Raw genomic sequence first — 25,478 nt, forward strand, 5'->3', positions numbered from 1 at the left:
CACTCTTCTGTTTCTTAAGTAATAATACATTTCAGGGGCTTAGTGTACAGAGCTCCTAAAATCCCTTTAGGTGAAAAACCACGGTCCCCGTGAACCTAGGTGACCCCGATCGTGTGCGGTGAGGCCGCGGCTCCACTTGGCTCTGACTTCGAGCCGGTCCGTTTACCTTCCCCCTCCTGCAGGGCTTTCTGATCCCCGACGGCCTCGGGCACCAGCTTCCCGTAGCAGTGTCCCTCACTGTTGGCAAACTTCACCGTGTCGAAGTAGACGGACCCGTTTGAAACGTAGCTGGAAAACAAAGCCATTGGGGGAGGTGTGATGAGGTGCTCGCGGGCCGGCCTGGACACCCGCAGGCCGTTGGGGCATCTGCTCCAGCTGCGAGCCTCCCCTGGTTCAGCCACGCTGCGGGGAGGCCAGGAGGCTGTTCAAACAGAGCTGCTGTGTGGGCTGAGAGGGGCCGGGACAGGGACTCCACACTCCCTGACAGCCTGTCCCTCCGCCCTGCCACCCTTGCCTCTGTCTACACGCCACCACCTGCCCGGTCCGCCAGGCTCTGCCTCCTGGGAGCGTGGGGGTTACTCCAGGCCGGGGTGCCCTGTCTCCTCTCGCCGTGGCCCTGCCCATGTCACTCAGCTTGGCAGTCTGGAGTTGCCCCACGGTGACCGTGTGACGGGTGGGGGTGGCGGTGGGGGGCGGTGGTGGTGGTGCAAGGAGCTATTGTCCTTTCGCGAGAACCCACGGCCTGGTCCCTGTGCCAGGCACTTCCTGCTGCTCCAAGGCCCCCGCCCGCCTCACCTCGCGCGAGGGGGATGGCAGCTCTCCTGGGCGGGGGCCTGGCATCAGCACGCAGACGCCTGGCCCCCGTCCACAGGTCCACTTGCTGCCTGTTTCTGAAAACGCTGACTCAGAGACGTGAAAAGCGTTCCACGCAGGCAGACGGTGAGGACGGTAACCTGGGGCCAAATCCCGGCCCGGCAAGGATAAAGCCCACCCGCCTTGGGACCCGACACGAGGAAGACTCTGAGTGCCCACACCATGTGGCCTGCATCTCCAAAGACCTGGAGGTGCCCAAGGGCAACAGCGTGCTGCTTTGGGGACCTGGTGATGCGTGGCCTTAACTGGGAGCTTCCCAGTGGACCAGGGGCCAGGTGGTACCTACAGCACCTCTCACTGTGGTCCCCAGGGCAGGCCACGGGCCTGGGCAGAGGTGCTGGCCAGCCCCTTGGGTGGGGGTGGCCCCAGGTCCTGGACTAGGCCCCAAGCTGTATGACCAAATCTGCCGGGGGCTTCGGGGACAGGCTGGGTGTAGCCAGCACCACCCTCCTGCTTCCCCTTCCTGCCTGGAACGAAGACATGGCCTCCGTACAGCTAAATAGTTGTTTGAACAGCCGCCACTACCAAGGAAAACCCAGAGGGTTCTCTTACAAAGCAACTGGGAAGCTGAGAACCAAGTGGCACAGAGGAAAGCGGCTGCCGATAAGGCGAAGTTATGGCTCAACTGTGTCCTCCAGATCCACACGCTGGAGTCCCGACCCCTAGCACCTCGGAGTCTGACCGTATTTGGAAAGAGCGTCTTTACAGAGGGAATCAAGTTAAAATGAGGCCATTAGGGTGGGGTCCTAATCCAGTACGACCAGTGTCCTTATAAGAAGAGATCGGGACACAAAGGGAGGGACGAGCGGCACGTGTGCACGCACACAGGGACCCCTGGAGCTGTGCACTGACTCTTCTGTGGTTTGAGCTGCCTGCCGTGTGGTGCTTTGTAACGGGAGCCCCAGGGCACCACCACCCTGAGCAGCAAAACCGTGCACTTCCCTGCTCCTGGTCTGGAGCCAGAGGAGAGCCGCTCTCCCTGGAAAACCTGCCTGGAATGCTGCGAAGCCTCGAGCAGGGCCTCAAGCTCACCCATAACCGTTGTCCACAATCTTCCGGACGAAGTCCACAATCTCCGGCACGTACTCACTAACGCGGGTTAGGACATCTGGAGGGAGGACCTGGGGACGATGACAAAGTCCTGGTTCAAGGGCAGCTGCAGCACTGCTGGCGCCCAGAAGCCCCCCCTCCCCCACCCCACGCTCATCTTTAACTGAATTTACTTGCAAGGCGAAATGGTCTGGATCCCACAAGGCCTTCTGGTCATGGGGGATCCTCAGCCCAAGACAGCAAGGTCAAGACAGTCGGCGACACTTACGTTCAGGGCTTCCATGTCTTTGTGGAACTCCGCTTCCCAGAACTTGGGCAGTTTGGAGAAAATAGAATTGTCGCTCACTTCACTGCCATGCATGGAATCCAGCCAGTCGGAAAGCAGATCCTTTGCTTCTTCCAACAGCACCTGAAGAAACAGAAACAACATCCGCACACACGTGCAAGTTTCACGGGCTCACAGCTGGCGCGGTCAATCCGTGTCGCTCAAGGCCTCGGATGCACAGACGCGGCCCCAACCCAGGAGACCACGGCGCTCCCACGGATGGCCTGGCGGTTAAGAGGCCGGAGTGTTCAGAGCGCTGACCATGTCGCCGGAGGGTCAGGGTGGGCTTGGGGAGGCCCAGCGGTGCAGTGGGGCTGCCTGGGGCAGGGTGGGAGAGCACGTGGTGTGGTCACCCACAGCCTGGACACCTGAGTGCTCGAGGGGAGGGTCACAACGGGAGGTGGAGCCACGTCCCGGTGGGAAGTCTCCAAGGCCACGCCACCCTGCCGGCCACATGCCATTGACCAAAGGCCCCGTGTTACGACCACAATGGTGCAGCATGGGTACGAGTCGTGTCCTGTCGCCGCAGCACTCACGCCACACACAGGAACGTCCATCTGAGACATGATGTGACAGCATCAGGGCTGCAGCCGGAGTCCCGAAGGCCAGGGGGACCTGGAGCTCTGCCCTGGAGGAATCTAGTGTTTTTGCTCATTAACCGGAGCCGACAGACGTGGGGACAGGCAAGCGGTCTGCGGTCCACTGGCAGGGGCGGAGGCAAAGACTAAAGGGTAGAGGGAGAGGGCGCAGGGAACCTGGGCGTGGAAGCGGTGGCAAGGGCACCCCCTGTGGCAGCTCCCAGACAGAACAGAGCCGCTCATGTGCTGCTGCGCTGGGGGGCAGCAGGGGAAACCTCCCAGGACCAGGCTGGTGCCCAGGGGCAGGGCCTGCCCCATGCGGAGGGGCAGAAAGCCCACCCCCGCCCTCGGGATCGACACAGATCATGACCAAGCAGAAGAATGAGATTCCAATCAAACAAACTTCTAGATAATTCTTGGGTTTCCAAACAAGAAATCAAAATGGAAATAAAAAACCGTTCAGAAGCAAATAATGTCAAAATACGTGGAAGTAGCAAAAATGATACTTAGAGGAAAATTTATGGCCTCAAATGCTTAAACCAGAAAATGAGCTGAAGTCCTGAGCTGCCACTCTGTCCCGACAATGAGCGAAAGGCTGCGCAACTACTCCTCTTAGATCCGTAAGGGAAAGAGGCCCAGGGCAAACTGCCGCCCCTTGAACTGCAGAGAGACGGGCAGGTACAGAGAACCGCCATTTACCGGGGCAGAAAGCGCCTGGGACCCAGTGACGGGCAGGGAGGCCGGAACTGAAACTGACCACCCGCTGGAGGCTCGGTGTGGACGAGTCTGAGATCAAAACTCCAGGGCGACCCAGCCTTTGGGGCCCCACAAATTTGTGAGATTTACCTCTAGGAGCCCTGACGGTTACTCACCGTAAATATTGGAGGAAAATGCCCTCATGCTTCCAGCAGGGGGAGAGGAAAAGGAACTGCTCTGAAATATGACAAAGCCTTCTGTTCTTAACAGGCTGCCCTCAGGAGGAACCAGCTAACCAGAACCTAAGCTGCTGGGGTTCCAGCAGAGCCTAACTGACCTGGGGGAGGAAAACGTCCACCTCCAGGCCCCTCCACACATCCTGCCCCATCTAAGGGGGAGGGGAGGAGAAACCCAGAAACACCTGTGATGTTCACAGGCCACGGGCATAGGCCACTGAAGGACTGAGACCCATCACAGGACCACAGAGGGCGTCCTCCCCACACCTCGCCACACGACTACTGACAGCAGCTCCTTCTACCCAGTACATCATGTACTAACTATCATGGAAACAAATCACAAGGCGAACCGAAAGCCGAAAGGCCACTTTTCTGAAAAGACAGAGAGAGCAACAGGACCAGACGTGGCAGGGATCCTGGGATTATCAGACCAGGGATTTAAAACAACCGTGACCGATATGCTAAGGGCCCTAGTGGACAAAGCAGGCAGCGCGAAGCCAGGTGGGGAATGTAAGCAGAGAGACGGAAATCCCAAGACAGGACCAAACAGAGATGCTAGAGGGGAAAGCGCCTAAATGGAAATGAGGAACGTCTCTGATGGGCCTGACTGGACGTGACTGAGGAAGGAGTCTCAGCCTGAGGAGATCTCAGTAGCAGCCTCCAAAACTGAAAACCAAAAAGCCTTTGTTCTCAGAGGCTGACAAAAAATAACAGAACAGAGATCTCACTTGTCGCGACTAAGACTCGGCGCAGCCAAAATAAATACATAAATAAATAAGTAAATAAATATTAAGGGTTTCCCTGGTGGCGCAGTGGTTGAGAGTCCGCCTGCCGATGCAGGGGACACGGGTTCGTGCCCCGGTCCGGGAAGATCCCACATGCCACGGAGCAACTAAGCCCATGTGCCACAACTACTGAGCCTGCGCTCTAGAGCCTGCGAGCCACAACTACTGAGCCCGCGCGCCACAACTACTGAAGCCCTCGCGCCTAGAGCCCACGCACTGCAATGAAGAGTAGCCCCCACTCGCTGCAACTAGAGAAAGCCTGTGCGCAGCAACAAAGATCCAATGCAGCCAATAAACTTATTTTAATAAAGTCACAACCACAATACCCATTTAAAAAAAATATACAGAAACAGATATATACTGAACCATAAAATCTGAAAAAAAGATATATAACTAAATCACTTTGCTGTACACCTGAAGCTAACACAATACTGTAAATTAACTTTACATTAATTGAAAAAAAAAATGGTTAGGGACTTCCCTGGTAGTGCAGTGGTTAAGAATCCGCCTGACAATACAGGGGATGTGGGTTCGATCCCTGGTCTGAGATCCCACATGCCGCAGAGCAACTAAGCCCGTGAGCCACAACTACTGAGTCTGCACTCTAGAGCCTGCGAGCCACAACTACTGAGCCCACGCGCCACAAATACTGAAGCCCGCACACTCTAGGGCCCACGTGCCACAACTACTGAGCCTGCACACCTAGAGCCCGTGCTCCGCAACAAGAGAAGCCACCGCAGTGACAAGCCCATGCACCAGAGCCAAGAGTAGCCCCTACTAGCCGCAACTAGAGAAAGCCTGCGTGCAGCAACGAAGACCCAACACAGCCGAAAAAATAGTGATAATAAAAATAAAGATAAATAAAGTTAGCTTGTTGCCAATTAAAAAAAAATTCAAAGTAAGCAGAAGAAAGGATATAATAAAAAATTAAAGCAGAGGGACTTCCCTGGTGGTCCAGTGGTTAAGACTCCACGCTCCCAATGCAGGGCGCCCGTGCTCGATCCCTGGTCAGGGAACTAGATCTCACGTGCATGTAGCAACCAAGAGTTCGCATGCACAACTAAGGAGCTCACGTGCTGCAACTAAGGAGCCAGCGAGCTGCAACCAAGGAGCCTTCGAACTGTAACTAAGGAGACTGCCTGCTGCAACTAAGACCCAGCGCAACCACACAAATAAATAAATAATTTTTTTAAATTAAAGCAGAAACCAGGAAATTAATAGAGAAAATCAACAAAACCAAATGCTGGTTCTTTGAAAAGATCAATAAAATTGATGAGCCAAGTTAACCAAGAAAAAAAGAGGACACAAATACTAATATCAGAAATGAAAGAGGGGACATCACTACAGATCCCATGGAAGTTAAAAGAAGAATAAAGGAATATTATAAACAACTCTGTGCCCCTAAATTTGATAACCTGAAGTGACCAATTCTTTGAAAGACATAATCTGCCAAAACTCACACGACATGATACAGAGAATCTGAATAAGCCTGTATCTATTAAAGAGATTAAATCAATAACTAATAACTTTCCGAAATAGAAAGCATCAGGCCCAGATGGATTCACTGCTGAATTCTGCCAACACTTAAGGAAAAAATTATACTACTTTTCTACAGTTTCTTTCAGAGGACAGAAGCAAAGAGAATACTTCCCAGTTCCTTCTAGGAGGACAGCATTACCCTAATACCTAAACCAGACAAAGACATTCCAAGAAAACCACAGATCAATATCTCTCGTGGGGGCTTCCCTGGTGGCGCAGTGGTTGAGAGTCTGCCTGCCGACGCAGGGGACACGGGTTCATACCCTGGTCCGGGAAGACCCCACATGCCGCGGAGCGGCTGGGCCCGTGAGCCATGGCCGCTGAGCCTGCGCGGCTCCGCAACGGGAGAGGCCACAACAGTGAGAGGCCCGCGTGCCGCCAAAAAAAAAAAAAAAAAAAACTCTTACGAATACAGATGCAAAATCCTTAACAAAATATTACCACATTGAATCCACAAAAGTATAAAAAGAATTATATACCACAACCAAGTGAAATTTATCACAAGTATGTAAGGCTGGTTCTACTTTATAAAATCAATTAATGTAAATCATCACATCAACAGACTAAAAAAGAAAAACCACAAGGTCATACCAATAGATGCAGAAAAAGCATCTGACAAAATGCAACACCCATTCATGATAAAAACTCTCAGTAAATGAATAGAGGGGAACTTCCCCAACTTAATAAACAAACAAACAAAAAACAGCTACAAAAAGCCTACAGCTAACATCAGACTTAGTGGTGAGAAATCGGAAGCTTTTCCACTAAGATGAGGTATAATGCGAGAATGTCCCCTCTCTCCAGTCCTTTCCAACATCATACTGGAAGTCCTTGCTAATGCAATAAGGCAAGAAAAGGGCAAAAAAAGAGGATTATACAGGATTATAAGCCCATCATAAGTTGCAAATATCATTAAGCTGAAAGTGCATTTAATACACCTAATCTACCCAACATCATAGCTCAGCCTAGCCTGCCTTAAATGTGCTCAGAATACATTAGCCTACAGTTGGGAAAAACCATCTAACACCAATTCTATTTTATAATTAAGTGTTGAAATATCTCACGTATTGTATTGAATACTGTTCTGAAAGTGCAAAACAAAATGGTTGTCTGGGCACAGTGTAATTGTAACTGTGTCAGTTGTTCACGCTGGCGATCTGAGGCTCACTGATGGTGCCCCGCATCCTGAGAGAGTACTGGACTGCATATCGCTAGCCCAGGAGAAGATCAAAATTCAAAGTATGGTTTATACTGACTGTTTATTGCTTTTGCACCATCGTAAAGCCAAAAAATCCTAAGTCAAATTGTCAGAGGTCGGGGACCGTCTGTATATTGACTGGGAAAGAAGACAAAACTACAGGCCAGGAAATAAGGAGTGGAATTTGAAATTAAAAACACAATACCATTTACATCAGCATCCGCAATGAAATACTCACATATATGTCTTACAAAATACGTACACGATCTACATGAGGAAAACTACAAAACTCTGATGAAAGAAATGGAGAGACATTTCATGTTTGGGGATAGGAAGGTTTAATACTTTCGAGGTGTCAGTTCCTCCCAACTTGATTTGTAGATTCGATTCAATCCTAATCAAAATCCTATCGAGTTATTTTATGGATATTGACAAACTGATTCTAAAGTGTACATGGAGGGACTTCCCTGGTGGTCCAGTGGCTAAGACTCCACGCTCCCAACGCAGGGGGCCCGGGTTTGATTCCTGGCCGGGGAACTAGATCCCACATGCATGCCGCAACTAAAAGATCATACATGCCGCGTCCAAGACCCGGTGCAGCCAAATAAATAAATAGATAAATATTAAAAAGAAAAAAAAGTGTATATGGAGAGGAGGCAAAAGACCCAGAATCGCCAACACAATATTGAAGGAGAACAAAGGTGGAGGACTGACACTCCCCGACTTCAAGACTTACTGTAAAGCTACCATAATCAAGACAGTGTGGCGTTGGTGAAAGAACAGACAAACAGAGCAATGGAAGAGAACAGAGTCCAGAAACAGACTCATATAAATATAGCCAACTGTTCTTTGACAAAGGAGGAAAGGAGCAAAAACAGTTTCCAACAAACTGTGCTTAACAACTGGGCATCACATGCAAAAACCATGAATCTAGACCAAGACCTTACGCACTTCAAACATGACCTTGGCTTTGACAATGACTTCTTCCACACAATACCAAATGCATGATCCATGAAAGAAAAGAATTGATAAGCTGGACTTTATCACCATTAAAAACTTCTGCTCTGGGAAAGACACTGTCAAGAGAATGAAAAGACAAGCCACATACCGGAAGAAAATATTTGCAAAAGACACATCTGATAAAGGACTGTTATCCAAAATATACAAAGAACTCTCAAAACTCAATAAGAAAACAACCTGATTAAAAAAAGGTCCAAAGACATTAACAGACACCTCACCAAAGAAGACATAAAGATGGCAAATAAATATCAAGAGATGCTCCCCATCGTGTGGCATCAGGGAAATGCAAATTAAAACGAGATACTCCGTACATTATTTCAATGGCCAAAATCTGCAACACTGACAACACCAAAGGCTAGTGAGGATCTGGAGCAACGGGAACTCTCATCCGCCACTGGTGGGAGTGGAAAATGGTGCAGCCACTTTGGGGGACAGTTTGGCGGTTTCTTCAACAATTAGGGGCTTCCCTGGTGGCGCAGTGGTTGAGGGTCCGCCTGCTGATGCAGGGGACACGGGTTCGTGCCCTGGTACGGCAGGATCCCACGTGCCGCGGAGCGGCTGGGCCCGGGAGCCATGGCCGCTGAGCCTGCGCGTCCGGAGCCTGTGCTCCGCAGCGGGAGAGGCCACAGCAGTGAGAGGCCTGCGTACCGCAAAAAAAAAAAATTAAACCTACTCTCACCGCATGATCCAGCAGTTACGCTCCTTGGTATTTACCCAAAAGAGGTGAAAACTTGTGTCCACACAAAAACATGCACATGGATGTTTACAGAAGCTTTATGCCTAATTGCTAAAACTTGGAAGCAGCCAAGATGCCCTTCAGTGGGTGAGTGCGTAAATACACTGTGGTCCGTCCAGACAATGAACTGACCTTCAGTGCTACAGAGAAGTGAGCTATCAGGCCATGAAAGGACACGGAGGAACCTTAAATTCACATTACTTAGTGAAAGAAGCCAATCTGAGCAGGGCACGTACTGCATGACTCCAACTCTGTGATATTCAGAAAAGGCAAACCTATGAAGACAGTGAAAGGATCAGTGGTTACCAGGTGTTGCGGTGAAGGAGGGATGAACAGGCGAAGCACAGAGGATTTTTAGGGCAGCGAAACTACTGTGTGGAAGACTCTAAGGGCAGATACGTATCACTATACATTTGTCCAAACCCACAGAATGTACAACACCAAGACAGAACCCTAATGTAAACTATTGTGTGGGTGATGACAACGTGTCAGTGTAGTTTCCCCAGTTGTAACAAACATACGGCTCTGGGGGGGGATGATGACAGTGGGTGTGGTTCTGTGTGTATGGGGGTGGGGTGGGGGGTACACAGGAAACCTTTATTTATCAAAACACGAAACCTGTTTTGCTGTGAACCTGAAACTGCTCTAAAATAATAAACTCTTCAAAAAAATTTTTTTTGAAATAGAATAGAGAGGATCAACACATTCAAAGGTGGAGCTCTGAAATGATCCTTCAATATATAATATTGAAGGGCTTCCCTGGTGGCACAGCAGTTGAGAATTTGCCTGGCAATGCAGGTGACATGGGTTCGAGCCCCGGTCCGGGAAGATCCCACATGCCACGAAGCAACTAAGCCCGTGCGCCACAACTACTGAGCCTGCGCTCTAGAGCCCACGAGCCACAACTACTTTGCCCATGTGCCACAACTACGAAGCCCACGTGCCTAGAGCCCATGCTCCGCAACAAGACAAGCCACCGCAATGAGAAGCCTGCGCACTGCGATGAAGAGCAGCCCCCTCTCACCGCAACTAGAGAAAGCCCACGCACAGCAACGAAGACCCAACGCAGCCATAAATAAATAAATAAATAAATAAATAAATAAAGCCCCAGCAGTATCTTGTATGGGACTCGACAAGCAAGGAGCATTCAAAACATACCTGGAGGGACTTCCCTGACGGTCCAGCGGTAAAGAATCCGCCTTACAATGTAGGGGATGTGGGTTCAATCCCTGGTCAGGGAAGTAAGATCCCACATGCCACAGGGCAACTAAGCCCGCGAGCCACAACTACTGAGCCCACACACCCGGGAGCCAGCGTGCCACAACTAGAGAGAGAAAACCAGCATGCCACAGCTAGAGAAGCCCACGTGCGGCAACGAAAGATCCCGCGTGCTGCAACTAAGACCCGACGCAGCCAAAAATAAATTAAATAAATAAATAAATCTTTAAAAAAGAAAACCATACCTGGAGAACAAAAACAAGGTGAGGCTTCCTACCTCTCCAGGCATTGGTGACAGACGCAGTGAGACTCACACAGAGTGGGTAACCTGACCTATGGAACAGAACTGAGACACGACACACGACAGAAAGGGGCTGAGGAAAGGGGGGCCTCCCGTATCTGTGCGGGGGAGAGGGGATTGGATCTCTACTCACATGACTTACAAAAACTAATTCTGGGGGATCAAAGACTTAAATGTGAACTGTACAACTTTAAAATCCTCAGAAGAAAATACTGAGGAATATATTCACGTTTCAGGGCAAGAAAGATTTCTTAAGACACAAAACTGCCAAGTATAAAAGGGAAAACAGATAAAGTTGAATACATTAAAACTAAGACCCTCTGTTCTTAGAAGGAATTGAAAAGAAGAGCCACAAATTAGGAGAAGGTGCTTGCAACACATTTAAATGAGAAAGGATTAGTGTCTGGGTAAAACCTAAGCATGCTTACAAACCAGTAAGAAGACAAACAGCCCAGTGGAAAACGGGGCAGAAGATGCATGTGGAGAATTACAGCCAGCAAGCGAACATGTGAAAAGATACTCAGTCTCAGGAGAGGCTGGTGAAATGCAAATTCAAACCACAGTAATTACTTTACAGTATACGTTCCATTGATAAAAAGGAATGAATCCAGCAACACAAAGTGCTGGTGTATAGGCAAATTAACAGGACACTGGAAGCATGTTAGTAGGAGGATACATTTACATGTAAGACATCTGGTCCATAAGACGTTTGGTCCACACCAAAAAGCCTTTGAAGTGTGGTCCTATCTAAAACCATTTGGCATGGACCAGATATAACCATGGACGTTTTGGATGGGACCAAATTTCAAGGACCTCTTGGCATGGACCAAATGTCCTGCAAAGTCAGGACAACAGAAAAGCACAGGGGTTGACAAGGATGTGAAGACACTGGAACCCCTGTGCTCTATGGAAAACAGCACGGCAGTGCCTCAGAATATTAGAAGTTGAGCTGGCGTACAACCTGCTTTTGGGGGTATACCCACAGAAGAATTAAAAGCAGGGACTCGAACAGATACTTGCACACCCATGTTTATAGCAGCATGATTCACAAGAGACAACGCAAACGTTCATCAAAGGATGACAGGACACACAAAACGTGGTCCACCCACACCACGGAACAGTACTCAGGCTTAAGAAGAGGACATTCTGACACCGGCTGCAGCGTGGCTGAACCTCGAGGACAGTTTGCCGAGTGAAATAACCCAGCCACAAAAGGACAAACACGGTGTGACCCCATTGTGTGAGGTCCCTGGAGGAGCCAGATTCATGGCGGCAGGAAGCAGACGTGGGGCCCAGGCTGGGGGAGGGGAGGGGAGTGAGCGCTCCATGGGGACAGAGCATCCGTTTCGGAAGACGAAAGAACTTCTGGAGATGGACGGTGGTGACGTTTACGCAACCATGTGAACACATGTACTTGAAAATGGTTCAAGTGGTGAACTGTACGTTATGCATACTTTACCACAATTTTAACAAAAAGGACCTCACTGGAATCGTTGGGAAGAGAATTCCCAGCATCAGTGCTGGTAACACGGAAACGTAACCAGCTTCTCAGGAGAAGAAATAAACGGCTGGGCCCGAAGCGTCCACTGCAGGGAGGGCGGGACCTCGTGTGGCCCGTCTCAGAAGCACGCCTGCGGGATAGCCCTCGTCCCCAAGACCCCGTGCGCCTGACTCCTCACGAAGCTCAGGACAAGCACACCAAGCATCCTGCCCCGCGAGGCCCCAGAAGAGGGGGGCCCTGCAGGCGGCCACCCCCTTACATGTCCGCGCCCTCGGCCGCAGCCTCCCTGGCTGCGTCCTTCCCGCGGTTCTGCAAGCGGCCAGCAGGGGGCGCCGGCGCAGAGGAGAAGGGCCGTCGGGACCGGAGGAAGGCCCGGCACCCGGAGCCCGCCCTCAGGGGCAGAAGGCCGCCGTGGGGAAGGCTCAAGCCCAGCGGGTCCCCGCGGCCCCGGAGCTCAGGCCCACCGGCATCTGTCGCTCCGCCTGTCCCAGGTGCTGCCAGTGCCAACGCTGGACAGAGTCCCCGGAGTGTGGGAAACACCTTGAGGAGCCCGCTCCGCCCCGAGAGCGCCTGCTGTTTCCCTGAAGGCAGTGGGGCAAAGGCGAGGGGCCGGCGGGACCCACCTCAGCCTCACCTGCACGCGGCCGTCCAGCTCCTCCCCCGCCAGGCCGCGCCGTGCCGGCTCCTCCAGCGGCTCCGCCGCCAGCCTCACCGCGCGCTCCAGGCACTCCAGCATCTGCCTCTTGTCGGGATCCGAGGTCTCGCGTAACTTTGCTGAAAACGGCTGCGAGCGTGAGGAGAGGCCACAGCTGTTATGCCCGCTCAGCAGAACCCCGTGTGCAGAGGTGACTCCACGCACGAGGCCAGTTCTGCCCACTGCCCGTGGAGACCCAGAGGTCTGTGTCTGTGGAGTGTCACCCCAGAGGGACCCTGGCCTGCGGCCCAGGCTGTCCTGCGCTGCCTCGTCTGAGTGAGCCGGGCGTGGCAGCGTCCTAAGGCTGTGCCCGGGGCCACGCGGGTGTCACCTGCCACCACGAAGGCAACACCGCCCAGTGGGGCCCCCTCGTCCACCTAGAGGATTGCTAAGCCCTTATTTTATTCCTACATTTTTCTTCCAGAGATAAAACATGAAAAGCACAACAACAATCGTTACTGCAATTACTAAAGATAACAATTATGGAAAAGAAGAAAATGCCTTTTCCTGACCTCACTGTCTGACACCATCAGTTGTAATACTGTTTATTCAAAACAAAAATATTAAATTGGAAAGAACTAATTTCTTCAAATAATTCCAGAAATTTCCAGCACCACCCATTTGAGAATCTTAGCACAGCTTCTGCGTCTTGGTCACACGCGTGTCATCTGCTCGTGAGCTCCACGTGGAAGATTCGCAAGTCGGTGCAGATCGCCGCGACCGGTTCTGAGGTTCTCCCGTAAGCGGCAGCAACGGTCACCCACCCCCACCCCCCACCCCACCCATGTGCGTCCGTCCTGGCGGCTTTCCCCGTGGGCCAGGGGAGCACTGCGACCGAGACATCATGACCCTACACGTTATGAAGCGCGCCGAGGACAGCCCCTGCGCTTGGGACAGGGACGTGGGGACGTAGGGACCCAGGGACCCAGGAGCGGCCGGGGGCCCACCTGCAGGGCAGCGTGCACATCCTCCAGGAGCTGCACTGCCTGGGGCTGCTTCTCCCGGTACTGCTCAAACAAGTAGTTCTGCCGGGCCCTCTTGATGATCTGGGAGCAGAGGAGGGAAATGGGGTCAGTTCGGCACCTGCCGGGTCCCTGTGCAGAGTGCCGGGCGGTGCCTGAGCTCACACCCACACACACCGCCCCACCACCGATGCTGGAACTGTCCGAACATGTTGAGCCAGGCCCGGCCTCCCCGCAGCGCCAGACACTATAGCACGCGCCTTCCCTGGAGCACCGGGTGTTATTACATTTCCCCAGGTTTCCCAACAGCATCCAAACAGCTGAATACAGGACATCATCATCTGCATAAAGCGTGATACAAGTCCCAGAGCGGATTCAAACAGCATGTGTTGGGCTGAGGGCACTCAAGCCCACGTTACTTTATTAACTTACCCAAAGTCATTTCTTCCCTCGTACCGTCCACTGTATTTAAAATTTAACCTTGAAAACTCCCTTTACCTTATCATCAATGTCTGTGATGTTCATGCAATAAAAGACGTCAAATTTGAAGTAATCTCTCAGCACTCTTCTCAAGATATCGAAGGAGATGTAGGACCTAGGACAATAAAAAGACAAACCTTTCCACACAGCACATCACGCACATCACCTTGGCTCTGCAGTTAAAACACGTACAAGGAAAAAGATCCCCCGCATTTCCCCCCAAAGCCGCTACTCTCATGCCCACCCCACTCGTGACTGCGGGGCGGGGGGCACTGCACACTGGCCACGGGTCTGGGTGTCAGGGATCCCAGCACCCGGCACCCCCCACCCCCACCTCCAGAGCCTCGGATGAGGAGGAACTGCCAGGCACACGGAGGAAAGTATCTGGTCAGAGTCCAGGAGAGTGATAACATCGGGGCTGTGGGCTTTTTCTTTCTGGTTATCTGGTCTCTCTAGTTTTTCTACAGTGAATATGTAGTACTGACGGAATGAAAATTTTTCTTCTTAAAAATAAGAGGAAAGGCTGGGCGTTGAGCTTCCTCTCAGAGCTTGGGTCCCTGTAGCGGCGCCCAGGTGCAGCCCTACCTGGCGTGCCCCATGTGGGAGGCGTCGTAGACGGTGGGCCCGCAGCAGTACCACGTCACCCTCCGCCCGTCTTGAGGTACAAACACGTCCTTGGTTGGAAATGAAGAAATGACCGTCACAAAGGATGCAGGAGGCACCGTGCAGGACCACAGCCGCCAGACAAATGGTTCATACGCATTCCACGAGGACGGCTTAGTTTTACGGGAAAGTCACAGTCATCTGGGATGGGGGCAGGCCCCTTCCTCCCTGGGATCCCACTCGGGGACGCAAGCTGGGGGTCAAGGAGACGGACGCTCCTGCTTTTGCTGCTCTTCCGTTCATCAAGCACTGCTGCGAGCCAGGCCCCGTGCTGAGCGCAGGGACTGCCCTGCCTTTGCCCCCAGGAACGACGTGAGCGGGGATGCTTCCTTTCAGATGCCTGGGGGTCCGCAATCCCAGAGGAGCCGGCCTAGAGAGCAAGGCCTCCCGCCGACGGCCCGATGGTCTCAGACCAGTTCAGGGGCCGCTGTCACCAATTAAGTCCATGAGGGGGACCCCGTCTCCCATCTGCTCAGGGTGCTTGCTGATGGCCATCCAATGAGCCCTCGGCCGGAGTCCTTTTCAAAATCTCTGGAGCCACTGGCCCTGCTGAGCGGCCCCGGCCGATACTGCCCTCGTCCCCACACCTGCTGGGCCCCCGACAGCAACAGGCCCTGCTTGGCTGGCACTGGGACACCAGCTGCCACCACAGGTCCCCTGCAAGAGCACGCTGGCTCCTGGCCTGGCTCAGAGCAAACACGAGCATCTACACTCGGGCCTGGCCCCGAGCGCAGCCAGAGCCAGAGCGCCGACGGGCAGGCCCCTTGAGGCGTGCCAGGTGTGCTTCCGAGGACAGTCCTGCCCCGGCCACACAGAGGACGCTCGCTAGCTAAGAGCTGCCGCCCCTGCCCCCAGGGCCCCCCTACCTTCCTCCGGGTCAGGCTGTTGTACAGGCGGAGCTGGCACGGCTCGGACCCGGCTGGAGGAGACCACGGGGGCTGCGTGCGCCGGCCTCTGCCTGCCAGGGAGAGAGCACAGCTGGGTCACCCGCGGGACAAGGGGAAAGTGGACCCTGAGAGCGTCACCCGCGCCCAGCGCTCGTGCCCCCTCTCTGCCTGCTCACGTCTGAGTGGCGGCGCATCCCACAGTCCCAACCCCACGGGGCGGGAGAAGGCCCATTACACCCAGCCTCCCCTCCGCCGGCTCCAAGCATGAGGCGCCCGACCCAGCCTGAGGGCGCACGGGAGGCGCGGGCCCTGCACACGGGCCGGCCGCATGCCTGGACCGCAACGCAGCTGGCCACCCCCTCGGGAGGACGGGCTCCGTGGAGGCTTCACAGGACGTGGGCCACCTCCGGGCGCAGAAGCCAGGTCAGGACGGAAACAGCTGCGGGCCAGTGGCCGGCTCCCCGCGCAGTTCCTGTCCCCGACCCGGGCGACATGTAGGCTCCCGGACACGGTGCTGATGCCGGCACTCATGGCTCCACATGGGCCCCGGAGGCCTTTGGGAGCAGCTCCGGGTCCTCCCCACGCTGAGGGCAGGGGCTCGGAGCTGAGCCTCTCCGATCACATTCCCCCGGCAGCCCCACCTCCTCCTCCTCCAGCCCCGCCCCCTGCCCCTGCTGCTCATGCGCACACGCCTCCCGCTGGGCGAAGGGCAGGCCTTACACAGCCTGCGCCCCAAGAGCCTGGCGGGGTGCAGCTCCGTCCCTGGGCCGGAAAGAGCCACCAAGCTGAGTCTTCACAGGCCCTGGGCATCTGGTGACCTTCCAGCTACCCCCAAGGCACTGCTCCTGCACCCAGAACCCAGCTGTGCTCTGCAGCCCTCTCCCGGCGCCAGCGCGGGCTGCACACCGCCTGCACACCTGAGGGCACAGGTGCCCACTCTCGGCACCACCCCCAACCCCGACCCCTGCCTCTGTGTCTGCAAAGCGATTCTCCCTCCTCCCGGCACAGAGTCCACGTCCAGTGTGGCCACCAGGCAACCACCCGCTGCTCCCTACTGCGGGTCACGGAGCACTCAGCCCTGGGCCTGGCCACGTGCCACCCAGAGGATGCACGTAACTGACCGGTGAAGGGGGTGGGAGGTGGCTGTGTGTGTGTGTGTACATGTGTACAGGCGGGCGGAGAGCGGCAGACGGGGAGGGGGACAGACAGCGCTATCCAGCAGCTCCTGACCCCAGGGAGCGCCAGCAAACTCTCAGGTGGCCAAGCCCAAGTCCCCCTGACACTTCGAATGCCTCCTGAGGTCAGGCGTGGTCTAAGGGTTCACTGTAAACGCAGCAAACGATTCGATGATGCTCCACCTGCCCCTTTATGACTCCATCAACCCCTCCCCTTGCTTAGGTGCTGCGGCTCCCGACACAAAGACAGAGCTGCCACCTGGGACAACAGGGGACGCCGGCGAGAGCTGCCCACACACTGATGTGAGCCTGACGACCACCGTGCTTGCCCTGAGCCAGGGGCCGGGGTGGGGGGCTCGGGGTCCGTGGGACCAAAGGCTCATCCGAAAAGACGGCAGTGACAGGACACAGCTGAGGGTGCAGCCAGGGAGCCCGGCCAGCGGGACACTGTCCAGGACACCGGGTCACACCTGGGTTTTCTTGCTCCCCAAAGCGTGGCTACAGCCACACAGCCGGTGACAGTTCAAGGCAACCAGCACACACAACCCCCATCTGCCAAAGGGGAAAATCGGGAGGTGCTACCTCGGTTTAACAGGAAGGAAGCTTCACCAGAGTCCCTCCTCGAGTCCCTGCCCGACGACCAGCACTGACAGCACCCTCCCCCGCCCCGACACAGACCTCCTGAGGCGGCTGCCCTTCCTCTGGTTTGTCTGAAACACTGTGCATGCCTTTGCTCGCTAGCACCCCCAGTCCTGCCCTGGCTCTGCCCCAGGCACATGGCTGCTGTGGGGAAATAAACCCCTGACCTTTGACAACATAACCTGCATGTGCCGCTCAGGGACGCCCTGAGAACGAGGCTCTAGGCAGGGAGGGTGCCGAGGGGAGATGGAGGGAGATGCACCAGCCAGGTCCCCGGTCCCCTGGGCACAGCGCGCACCTCAGCCTCGGAGGAGGGGCAGCAGAGAGGTTCACATCCCTGAAGACCCCACCCAGCCGCAGACAGACCCACGCTCCGGGGGACTTAACACGCCTTCTTCAGTGAAGGGCAGGCCCTGAAGATCCTTCCCAGGAGGTCGGGTAGGGGGGTGAGGGGGGCCCAGTGGCAGAGGGCGCCCCGGGAGGAGGAGCCATCTGGACTGAGCCCCGCTCTGGGCGAGGGGCGCTCCAGACACAGAGCACAGCAGGGCTGAAACCCTGAGCACAGTGGACCCTCCCTGCTGGGGCCGCAGAGAGGAGGCGACAAGATGGGGAGGGGGTGAGAGAAGGAACAGAGAGGTGGGGAACGGGCTTAGGCAGAGCCCTGGTCCACCTCCTGTGTCTGAGTGGCTCCCCGGGGCTGCTGAGGCCCGTGGCCACGGCAAGAGGCACAGGGACCTAGGCTGGGCCAGCGCAGAGGACGGTGACAAGCCAGTTTTGGGCATGTCGGTGCTGAGATGTCCAGCTGGGGGTCTCGAGCAGGAGTGGGACATGGAGGGAAGGCCGGCGGGGCACTGTGGATCGAGAGGCTGGGAGGGGGGCACTCCCGCCCAGGACAGGCTGGAGAGATGTCTGAGATGGGCCAGCAATGCGGGGAGGCGGACACTCGGCCACTGGCATCCAGGACGCGGCCTAGGACACCGGCTCTGGGGGTTCTGGGCACCAGCCCACCCGCCGTCCCCGGCCACTCAGGGTCCCTGCCGGCCCCCGGGAGGCATTGGTGACGGGGGACTTGGAAATGGAAGGAGGTGAATAGTCCTGTTGGTGCTGTCCAGGTGCCTCCCTCACCGCCCTGGTGAACCTGCAGGCCCCCCGACTGGCAGGGCAGAGACCCGCCTTTCCCTCACGTGTGTCTGCATCACTCTCCCCACAAGTTCCCCGGGCGGAACTCCAGACAGGCCGTGCCGAGGCCGTGCCCCCAACCCACCCTGACTTCCACTCCCGGAGGCCGTGCCTTGGGAGGGGGGACCTGGGGGACAAGCTGACAACTGAGCCCTGGGAGAGAAGCACCTGCCACCGCAGACAGCCCTGGGACACTTCCAGACACCGCCTGGAAGCACGGGGAGGAGACGGTCTACACAGCAAGGCTCCCACCTATGCCGGGGAAGGGGTGTCTGCTGCAGGATCACCGAGAAAACCAAAACACACCCCACGCTTGGAGAAACGACATCCCACCTCTGCCCCGTTACAGAGGGGGACCCAGCAGAGACCAGGCAGAGGTGCAGGAGCTGGGAAACGGTCCAAATGTCCCAGCTGAAGGGATCTGGAAAAGGCCCCCGCGGGCTGCCCAGCCCAGCAGGGACGACTCAGATGGCACTGGACCCCTCTCGCTGCTCGGGTGCGTGCTCGAAGCCCCCCTGGGGAGGCCGAGCCGCTTGAGGGCACTGGCGATTATGGGAGAAGCACCTCAATTCACCGAAGGAGAGAGACCACCCAGGAACCATGCGCCCCAGAGACTTTCCAGAATCGCCCCCGAAATGACGGGGTCCAGACACATCACACCGACAGGTGGGGGCCAGAGCTGCAAGACTGGTCTTATCTCAAAGCCCAGAAACGCCTTCTCTCTGGTCTCCAGAGTTCATGTCCATGAATACTTCCTTAAGATCCAATAATTCTAAATCTGGTGGACACACACCCTGCAATCTTAGGGAAAGAATAAAGGAAAAGAAGCCAATCAAATCCGAGCCAGGTCGGGAGTGAGCTGACGGCCAAGGCGGCCCTGAGAGGGGCACAGGCCTTCCCCCCTCCCAGAGGCTCTGCTACAGCAGCCGCCGGGGTCGTGATCCTTGGGGGCTGACCTCCCGGCGTTTTGTCCTCATCTCCCCTTGGGGGGCGCCGGCAGGCCCCCCAGTCTGCTTGCTTGAGTGCGGGGACAAGTGCCAGCCCCACGGGCTCCCCCGTGGGCGCCTCGCACCCTCAGGGCCCTGACCTCAGAGGGAGGTCACACTCGTGGGCTCCCCTAGCCCACGAGTGTGAATAGAACTTCGAGGGGAGGTTTTCACGGCCGGGGAGTCGCTCTGCTACTCACTTGCTTGGAGCCCACAGGGCGGGGCTGGGGCGCGGGGGCTGCCCAGGATCGCGGCCACGTGCCTGAACCACCGAGCCACGTGGAAGAGCTGCGCGTCGGCAGGAGGGCCTGAGAGCTGCCTGAACGCGTCCACGTCCGCCTGGGACAGGGAGAAGCCCTGGACATAGCTACGCGTGCTCAGGTGCTCGTTCAGGGCCCGCACCCTGGCTGCCTCGTCACTAATGCTCAGGACGGACCTGTAGTCGGGAGCTGCAAAGACAGAGGCACACGCGTCAGTGGGGCTGGAGGCCTGGGTGAGTCCAGAGAATGGGGTCCCAGGGTCACCCTTCTGGCTGGGAAATGTCCAGAATGGGCGGGTGCCCAGGGCTGGGGGATGGAGTGGGGAGTGACTGCCAGCGGGTTCCCATCTGGGGACGAAAATGTTTTAGAACTAGAAAGAGGGGGTGGTCGCACAACATTGTGAATGTTCTAAACGCACTGAACTGTGCACTTTAAAATGGTTAGTTTCATCCTCGGTGATTTTCACCTCAATTAAAGAGAAACGCACACGCACACACCCTTTTGTGCACTGGGTGCTGGGAGGGCTGGTGCTGACCCGTCCCTGGGTGGGCGATGGGTGGCGCCTAAGAACTGCAGAGCTCTCCAAACCCGGCACCGGTGAGGCTTCTAGCAGCCAAGGCCCAGCTCCTGGCAGGACCACGGCCCCGCCCCCGGAAATGCCTGCCAGAGGGGGCCAACCGTCCAGCCAGCACCTGGCACAAGCCTGCCCCCCTTCAGGGACCTGAGGCCACTCCTCTGCCTTGGAATCCTCAGGAAGGACGTGGGAGGACAGAAGTCTAGCCTGAGCGAGGACCAGGCAGCAGGCACAGCCGGCAGACGGCACTGACTCCACTGAGCCCCTCCTCCCCCCCTGCTGCCCCTGAGACCCTCACCTCCTCCCTACGTCCCCGATCACTGCTCCAACTACCCTGCTGATGCGTTCATCACCTGCTGGCTGGGGGGGCGCAGTAGGAGATCGGGGGGAGGGGCGCAGACCAGTCCCTGAAGCTGCAGGAGGGAGCCTGGTCCCCTAGTCCACGAGTGTGAACAGGGCCCAGCGCCTGTTCCCTTCCACACAGACACACCCTGAGCCCCGGAGTCGGCTCCGAGTGGGAGAGCACAAGCCCGGTTTCTCACTCCCCCTGGGAACGGGGCAGACACCCTGACACCACAGCCCTTCGCAGCCAGCTGCCTGATACCACGAGATCCCTGGATCACCGTGCTGGACCCAGAGCGGGACGGCTCCGAGCGGGGAGGAGATATGGGCCGACACCGGCCAGGTCTGGCACAGAAACAGGAACTTCGCCCTGACCATGCCCACAGGACGCCTGCAAACAGACAGCAGAGCACACGTGTGGAGAAGCAGCTGTGCACACGAGACCCTCCTGCACCGTCTCCACCGCGGGAAACCCTTCCGTCAGGGCCTACCCGGAGCTGCCTTCCTGGGCACGGGGGTGAGACGGAAGGAGCCAACAGGAGGACCAAAGCCGGCAGCATCTCCGGACGTCCTCAGGTGCCCCAGGGAGGGGCTGCGACCATCCAGGGCCCAGCCTCCCGGAGGCTGGCTTCTCGGGGACCTCCTGAACCCCGACCTCTTCATCCCCAGGACAGGCATGGGCACCAGGGAAACGTCTTCCCTGGGCTCTCAAGCCCAGGCTTTCCAGGAAGACCGGCATGCTTGCCTGCCCACCGCACCGCGGGGGCGCCAGCCCAGGGTGGCCCTGAGGCGCACGGCTAGGAATACCCTTCTGCCCGTTACAGAATACCCTCAGAGCACCCAGCGCCATGCCCTTGGATACTGCAGGCCTCCACCTTTAAACGTACCTGGAAGCCAGCCCTCTCACCCCAACTGCCACGGCAGGTCCAGCCCTTCTCTCGCCTGGCCCCCGGGATGCAGGCGCCCCTGCTGGTATCCGGGCTTCACAGGGCACCGTGGCCAGAGTGGCCCATGCTCCTTCTCTAGACCCCCCATCCCACCAAGAGTGGTCCTCGCGCCGGCCAGGAGGGCCACCACACCCTTCTGACCTCAGCTCCCGCCCCCGCCCCTCATGCCCCCTGCCCTGCCTGCCTGGAAGCCTCCCCCAGACACAGCCAGCCTCCCTCCCTTCCTCGGGGCTCCATGGGTGTCCCCTTTTCCGTTGGGTCCTCCCGGGCACTGTTCCAAGTGAGCCCCCCGCCCCCCGGGGCCCCGACCCCTTCCTGCTTTATTTCTCCATAGCGCTTATTTCTAACACACACACTTCCCTGCTTTCTTTCCTTTGCTGTCTGCCCCACCCCCCGGGATTTTATCCGATTCATTCACTCAGCATATGCTCAGCCTCTAGAACCAAGCCTGGAACGTTCTGAAGACACTCAGTGAATTTGCTGAACGAGTGGATGGGCGGCAGATGTACCTCGAAGTGCAGGCCTGCCCGCGGGAGGCCGGCATCACCTGTCACTCCAGGGCCTCGTAAGCCCTCTCCCGGGAAGCACCCGGTACCCAGACACCAGGGTGGGGACCCGGCTGAGTGTAAGAAGGCTTCTGACCCGTGGCGGGCTGCGCTGGGGCCCTGCTGCCCGAGGGCGCACACCTACAGGGGGCGCTGCTTTTGTTCCACACCTGACCTAGCAGGAGAAGCAGCTACTTTCCACTCCAGTTCCTGGAAGTGTCGGAGGAAGCAAAGAGAGACACAGAGCGGCCCCTCCCGCCCAAGGTGCCAGCGGGAAGCCTGGGGAACCCACGAGGGCCCTGGAGCAGCGCCAGCCAGCTCGCCTTCCTTCCCGGGAGCAGGTGGCTGGCTCTAGGGACGCAGCGTGAGGGCTCAGATCCCCTCTGAGACAGTGAAGGAAGGCCAGGCGGGCCTGTGCCCCCCACCCCTCTCTGACAGGACCGCTCTCTCCCACCCAGGGAGAAGGAAGCAGCACCTGCCAGGGCGGCCCTGGGCACCGGGAAACCTAACGCTACAGAAATTCCTTGGCACGGAGTCTTCCTTCCAGGGAACTTTACTGCACCTGGCACGGTTCCCCGGCAGCCCTGCCAGCCTGTCAGGAGTCGGGAAGCGTGCTCCTTTCTCGTGATGGAGAAAGTTCAGTTCACGAAAGCTAAGTCAGAGGACCTGCCAGAGGGTGGACAGAGCCGGGGCGGTGCGGGGGGGGACGCATCCCGGAGTGGGCCAGGCCATCCTTCGGCAGCTGGTCACCCGACACCGACCCTCCAAGCTCCCTCTCCCCCGTCTCTGAGCATCCCTCTGGTGCAGCCATCTATGCCAGGACACAGGAGGGAGGGGAAGGAAGCAGAGGTGACAGCCCCTCTCTGAGAAGCTGTGTGGTCTCCCAGCTCCCCCTGCCCCTTTACCCCCAGGACAGCACTGGACAGACAGACTTCCCTCACTCCGGAACTACTCCAGGGAACAGAGACCCCCGGGAACTTGCCTGACCTTGACGCTGGCTACCCTGGAGGAGTACGCTCACAGGGCATTTTATTTCCCTCTTTTTTCTTCACTGCGCACATTTTCTACAATAAGCATATGTTATTTTTACAATGAGAAAAACATGTCAAACATTCTACCAACACGATGGCTTTAAAGCACTAATGAAGCAGTTCAGGGGACAAGGGCTCAGCGGGGTCTGCACCCCTCCCTCACCCGGCAGGCTCCTCTCAAGGGTAAATCAGGCTCACACAACACACGCCTGGTAAAGCTGGTGAGCATTAGTGAAATTACACTTGTAAACTGTTTGAAATACTGCCGGGCACACAGCCGGCGCCCGGCAGTTGCCATTACTACTATTTTAATCGCTCCTGTGTTACTACTATTGAAACTGCCCTGGAGGAGTTTACCCAGGGATCACACACGCATTTAAAAAGCCCCGTCTGGAGCAGGGAGCCCGCAGGGCAGAGGGGGACAGTCATGGGGTCACCGTGGCAGCTGTGGCTAAGCGTAACTTGAGGAAACAAATTTAAAAATTGGTCAGCTTTCAAGTGGCCCTGGGTTTGGGCCAGACTGCGGTCTGGCTATCAGCCCGTGATGCCAAGATGAGAGGAGATGGTTCCCGAGCAGGGCGCCCACTGGCCACGCTGGCCCTCCCCAGGAAGCCCCACGCACGCGCCACACCCACCGCCAGGTCCACCGCAGGTCCATCCAGAAATGCATCGCAGGACACACACCTTCTGACTGTGGGAAGGTCCTAAACGTGGACCGTGGTCTTCACAGTTTAGAAAACGCTTACTGAACTCGCACAAACACAAGAACCAGCTAAGGAACCGAATTCACACCAAGCGTCACCTCCCGTGGCCCCTTCCCATCAGCATTCACACCTGCTGGACAACAGTCCCCTCCTCCGCTCCAGCCAGGCTCCCGCTCAGTGAGGCTCCAGCACAGTGGCAGCAGGGCCAGCTCCTGGAAGCACCCGTTCCAGGCCCACCTGAGACCTTTGGAATCAGAACCTGGGTGGGGCGGGTGCAGAGCTCAGCTGCCAGGAGCCCCCAGGCGGCTTGCTGACGCGCAGGGCCCTTCACCGCAGGTCTGCCTTCCTCCTAAGCTCCCAGGCCCAGCGCAGCGGGGGTCTGCACCCCTCCCTCACTTGCTGAAGGCCTCTCGGGTCCACACCTTGCGAGGCCCCGGCGGCACCCGGCCCTGTGGATCAGATCCTTTCTGCAAAGGCTCCTCCAGCTTCCCTGGCCCGCCTCTGCAGCTGCCCCTCCCCCTGGGTCCCTCTTCAGGCCCACTTTTCTTTCCTGTGGGGCTTCCCAGCCTGCCCAGGTGGCTCTCGGAACGGGGACTGGAAAAGCCTTCTCAAACGAATGCATCCCCTCCTCACACGAATCTCATAAAGGAGAGAGGTGCATGCACCTGGCGGCAATGCCACCCACTCCCGGCACCCAGGACCTCCTCCCACAGGCCCTCTCTAGCGCCCCCTTCCGTCCTGAGGGCCAGCCCTGGAGGCCCAGCGGTCACGTGTCCACAGGGTGCTCCCAAGCATCATGTCTCGCCCTCCAACTGGGGACAAGTCCGGGAATGGTACAGCCACCTTCCCCACTGGGTCTGAAGCTGGTGGCTGTTTCTTTCATCCCACAGCAAACCCAGCATCTGCCCCGGTCCTCCCCAGACTGTCCACTTCTCACACCCACCACCGCCACGGACCCAGGCCACCGGTTACCACCGTCTTGGGTTCTTCCTGCTCTCCCTGCCTTGGTACACGCGGGGGAGGGGGCACATATCTTGCCAGAACGCAAAGACAAGACCCAAATTCCGCAAATGTGCGCAAGGCCCTTGCAGACCTGGTCCTGTGGCCCATCTCCAGCCCCCCCTCCCCCCTCTGGTCTCAGGAACTTGCCGGAAAGCAGTCCTGCTGGCCCTCAGGTCTTAGTGCACGAGGTGCTCTCTGCCAGGACTCCCGCTCCCCTTTTTTCTCTAGGATCAGCTTCCAGCCTCTCTCGGGAGGCTCCCTACCTGCCCTGCAGCCAGGCCCTCCCTCAGGAGCAGAGCACAGGGGGCTCCCCAGACCCAGGCTCTCTGTCTTGGGGCTCCGGGGCTGGGCT

The 25,478-nt window shown here is 56.8% G+C and overlaps 1 protein-coding gene across 5 annotated transcripts in view; it reads right to left on the reverse strand.

Annotated features, from left to right (window-relative positions):
• The window catches only part of CARS1 (cysteinyl-tRNA synthetase 1), a 47,219-nt gene that overhangs the window by 18,902 nt on the left and 2,839 nt on the right, over window positions 1-25,478 (reverse strand). For 3 of the 5 annotated variants that reach the window (XR_007478949.1, XR_007478948.1, XM_004278138.4), the window contains exons 2-10: window positions 19,922-20,170; window positions 15,722-15,813; window positions 14,778-14,866; window positions 14,211-14,307; window positions 13,698-13,796; window positions 12,691-12,840; window positions 2,192-2,332; window positions 1,906-1,994; window positions 167-288 (exon numbers count right to left, since the gene is read on the reverse strand). Coding sequence is in view for 3 of the 5 variants with exons in the window: in XM_004278138.4 (XP_004278186.1) it covers window positions 167-288; window positions 1,906-1,994; window positions 2,192-2,332; window positions 12,691-12,840; window positions 13,698-13,796; window positions 14,211-14,307; window positions 14,778-14,866; window positions 15,722-15,813; window positions 19,922-20,170 (1,128 nt within the window). In the remaining 2 variants the exon portion in view is untranslated. Of the gene's footprint in view, window positions 1-166; window positions 289-1,905; window positions 1,995-2,191; window positions 2,333-12,690; window positions 12,841-13,697; window positions 13,797-14,210; window positions 14,308-14,777; window positions 14,867-15,721; window positions 15,814-19,921; window positions 20,171-25,478 lie in introns of those variants that run through there. The other 2 variants (XM_012536128.3, XM_033402518.2) reach the window with 2 other exon arrangements.

The sequence above is a fragment of the Orcinus orca genome, chromosome 8, assembly GCF_937001465.1.
Source record: "Orcinus orca chromosome 8, mOrcOrc1.1, whole genome shotgun sequence".
In the NCBI taxonomy this organism is placed as follows: Eukaryota; Metazoa; Chordata; class Mammalia; order Artiodactyla; family Delphinidae; genus Orcinus; species Orcinus orca.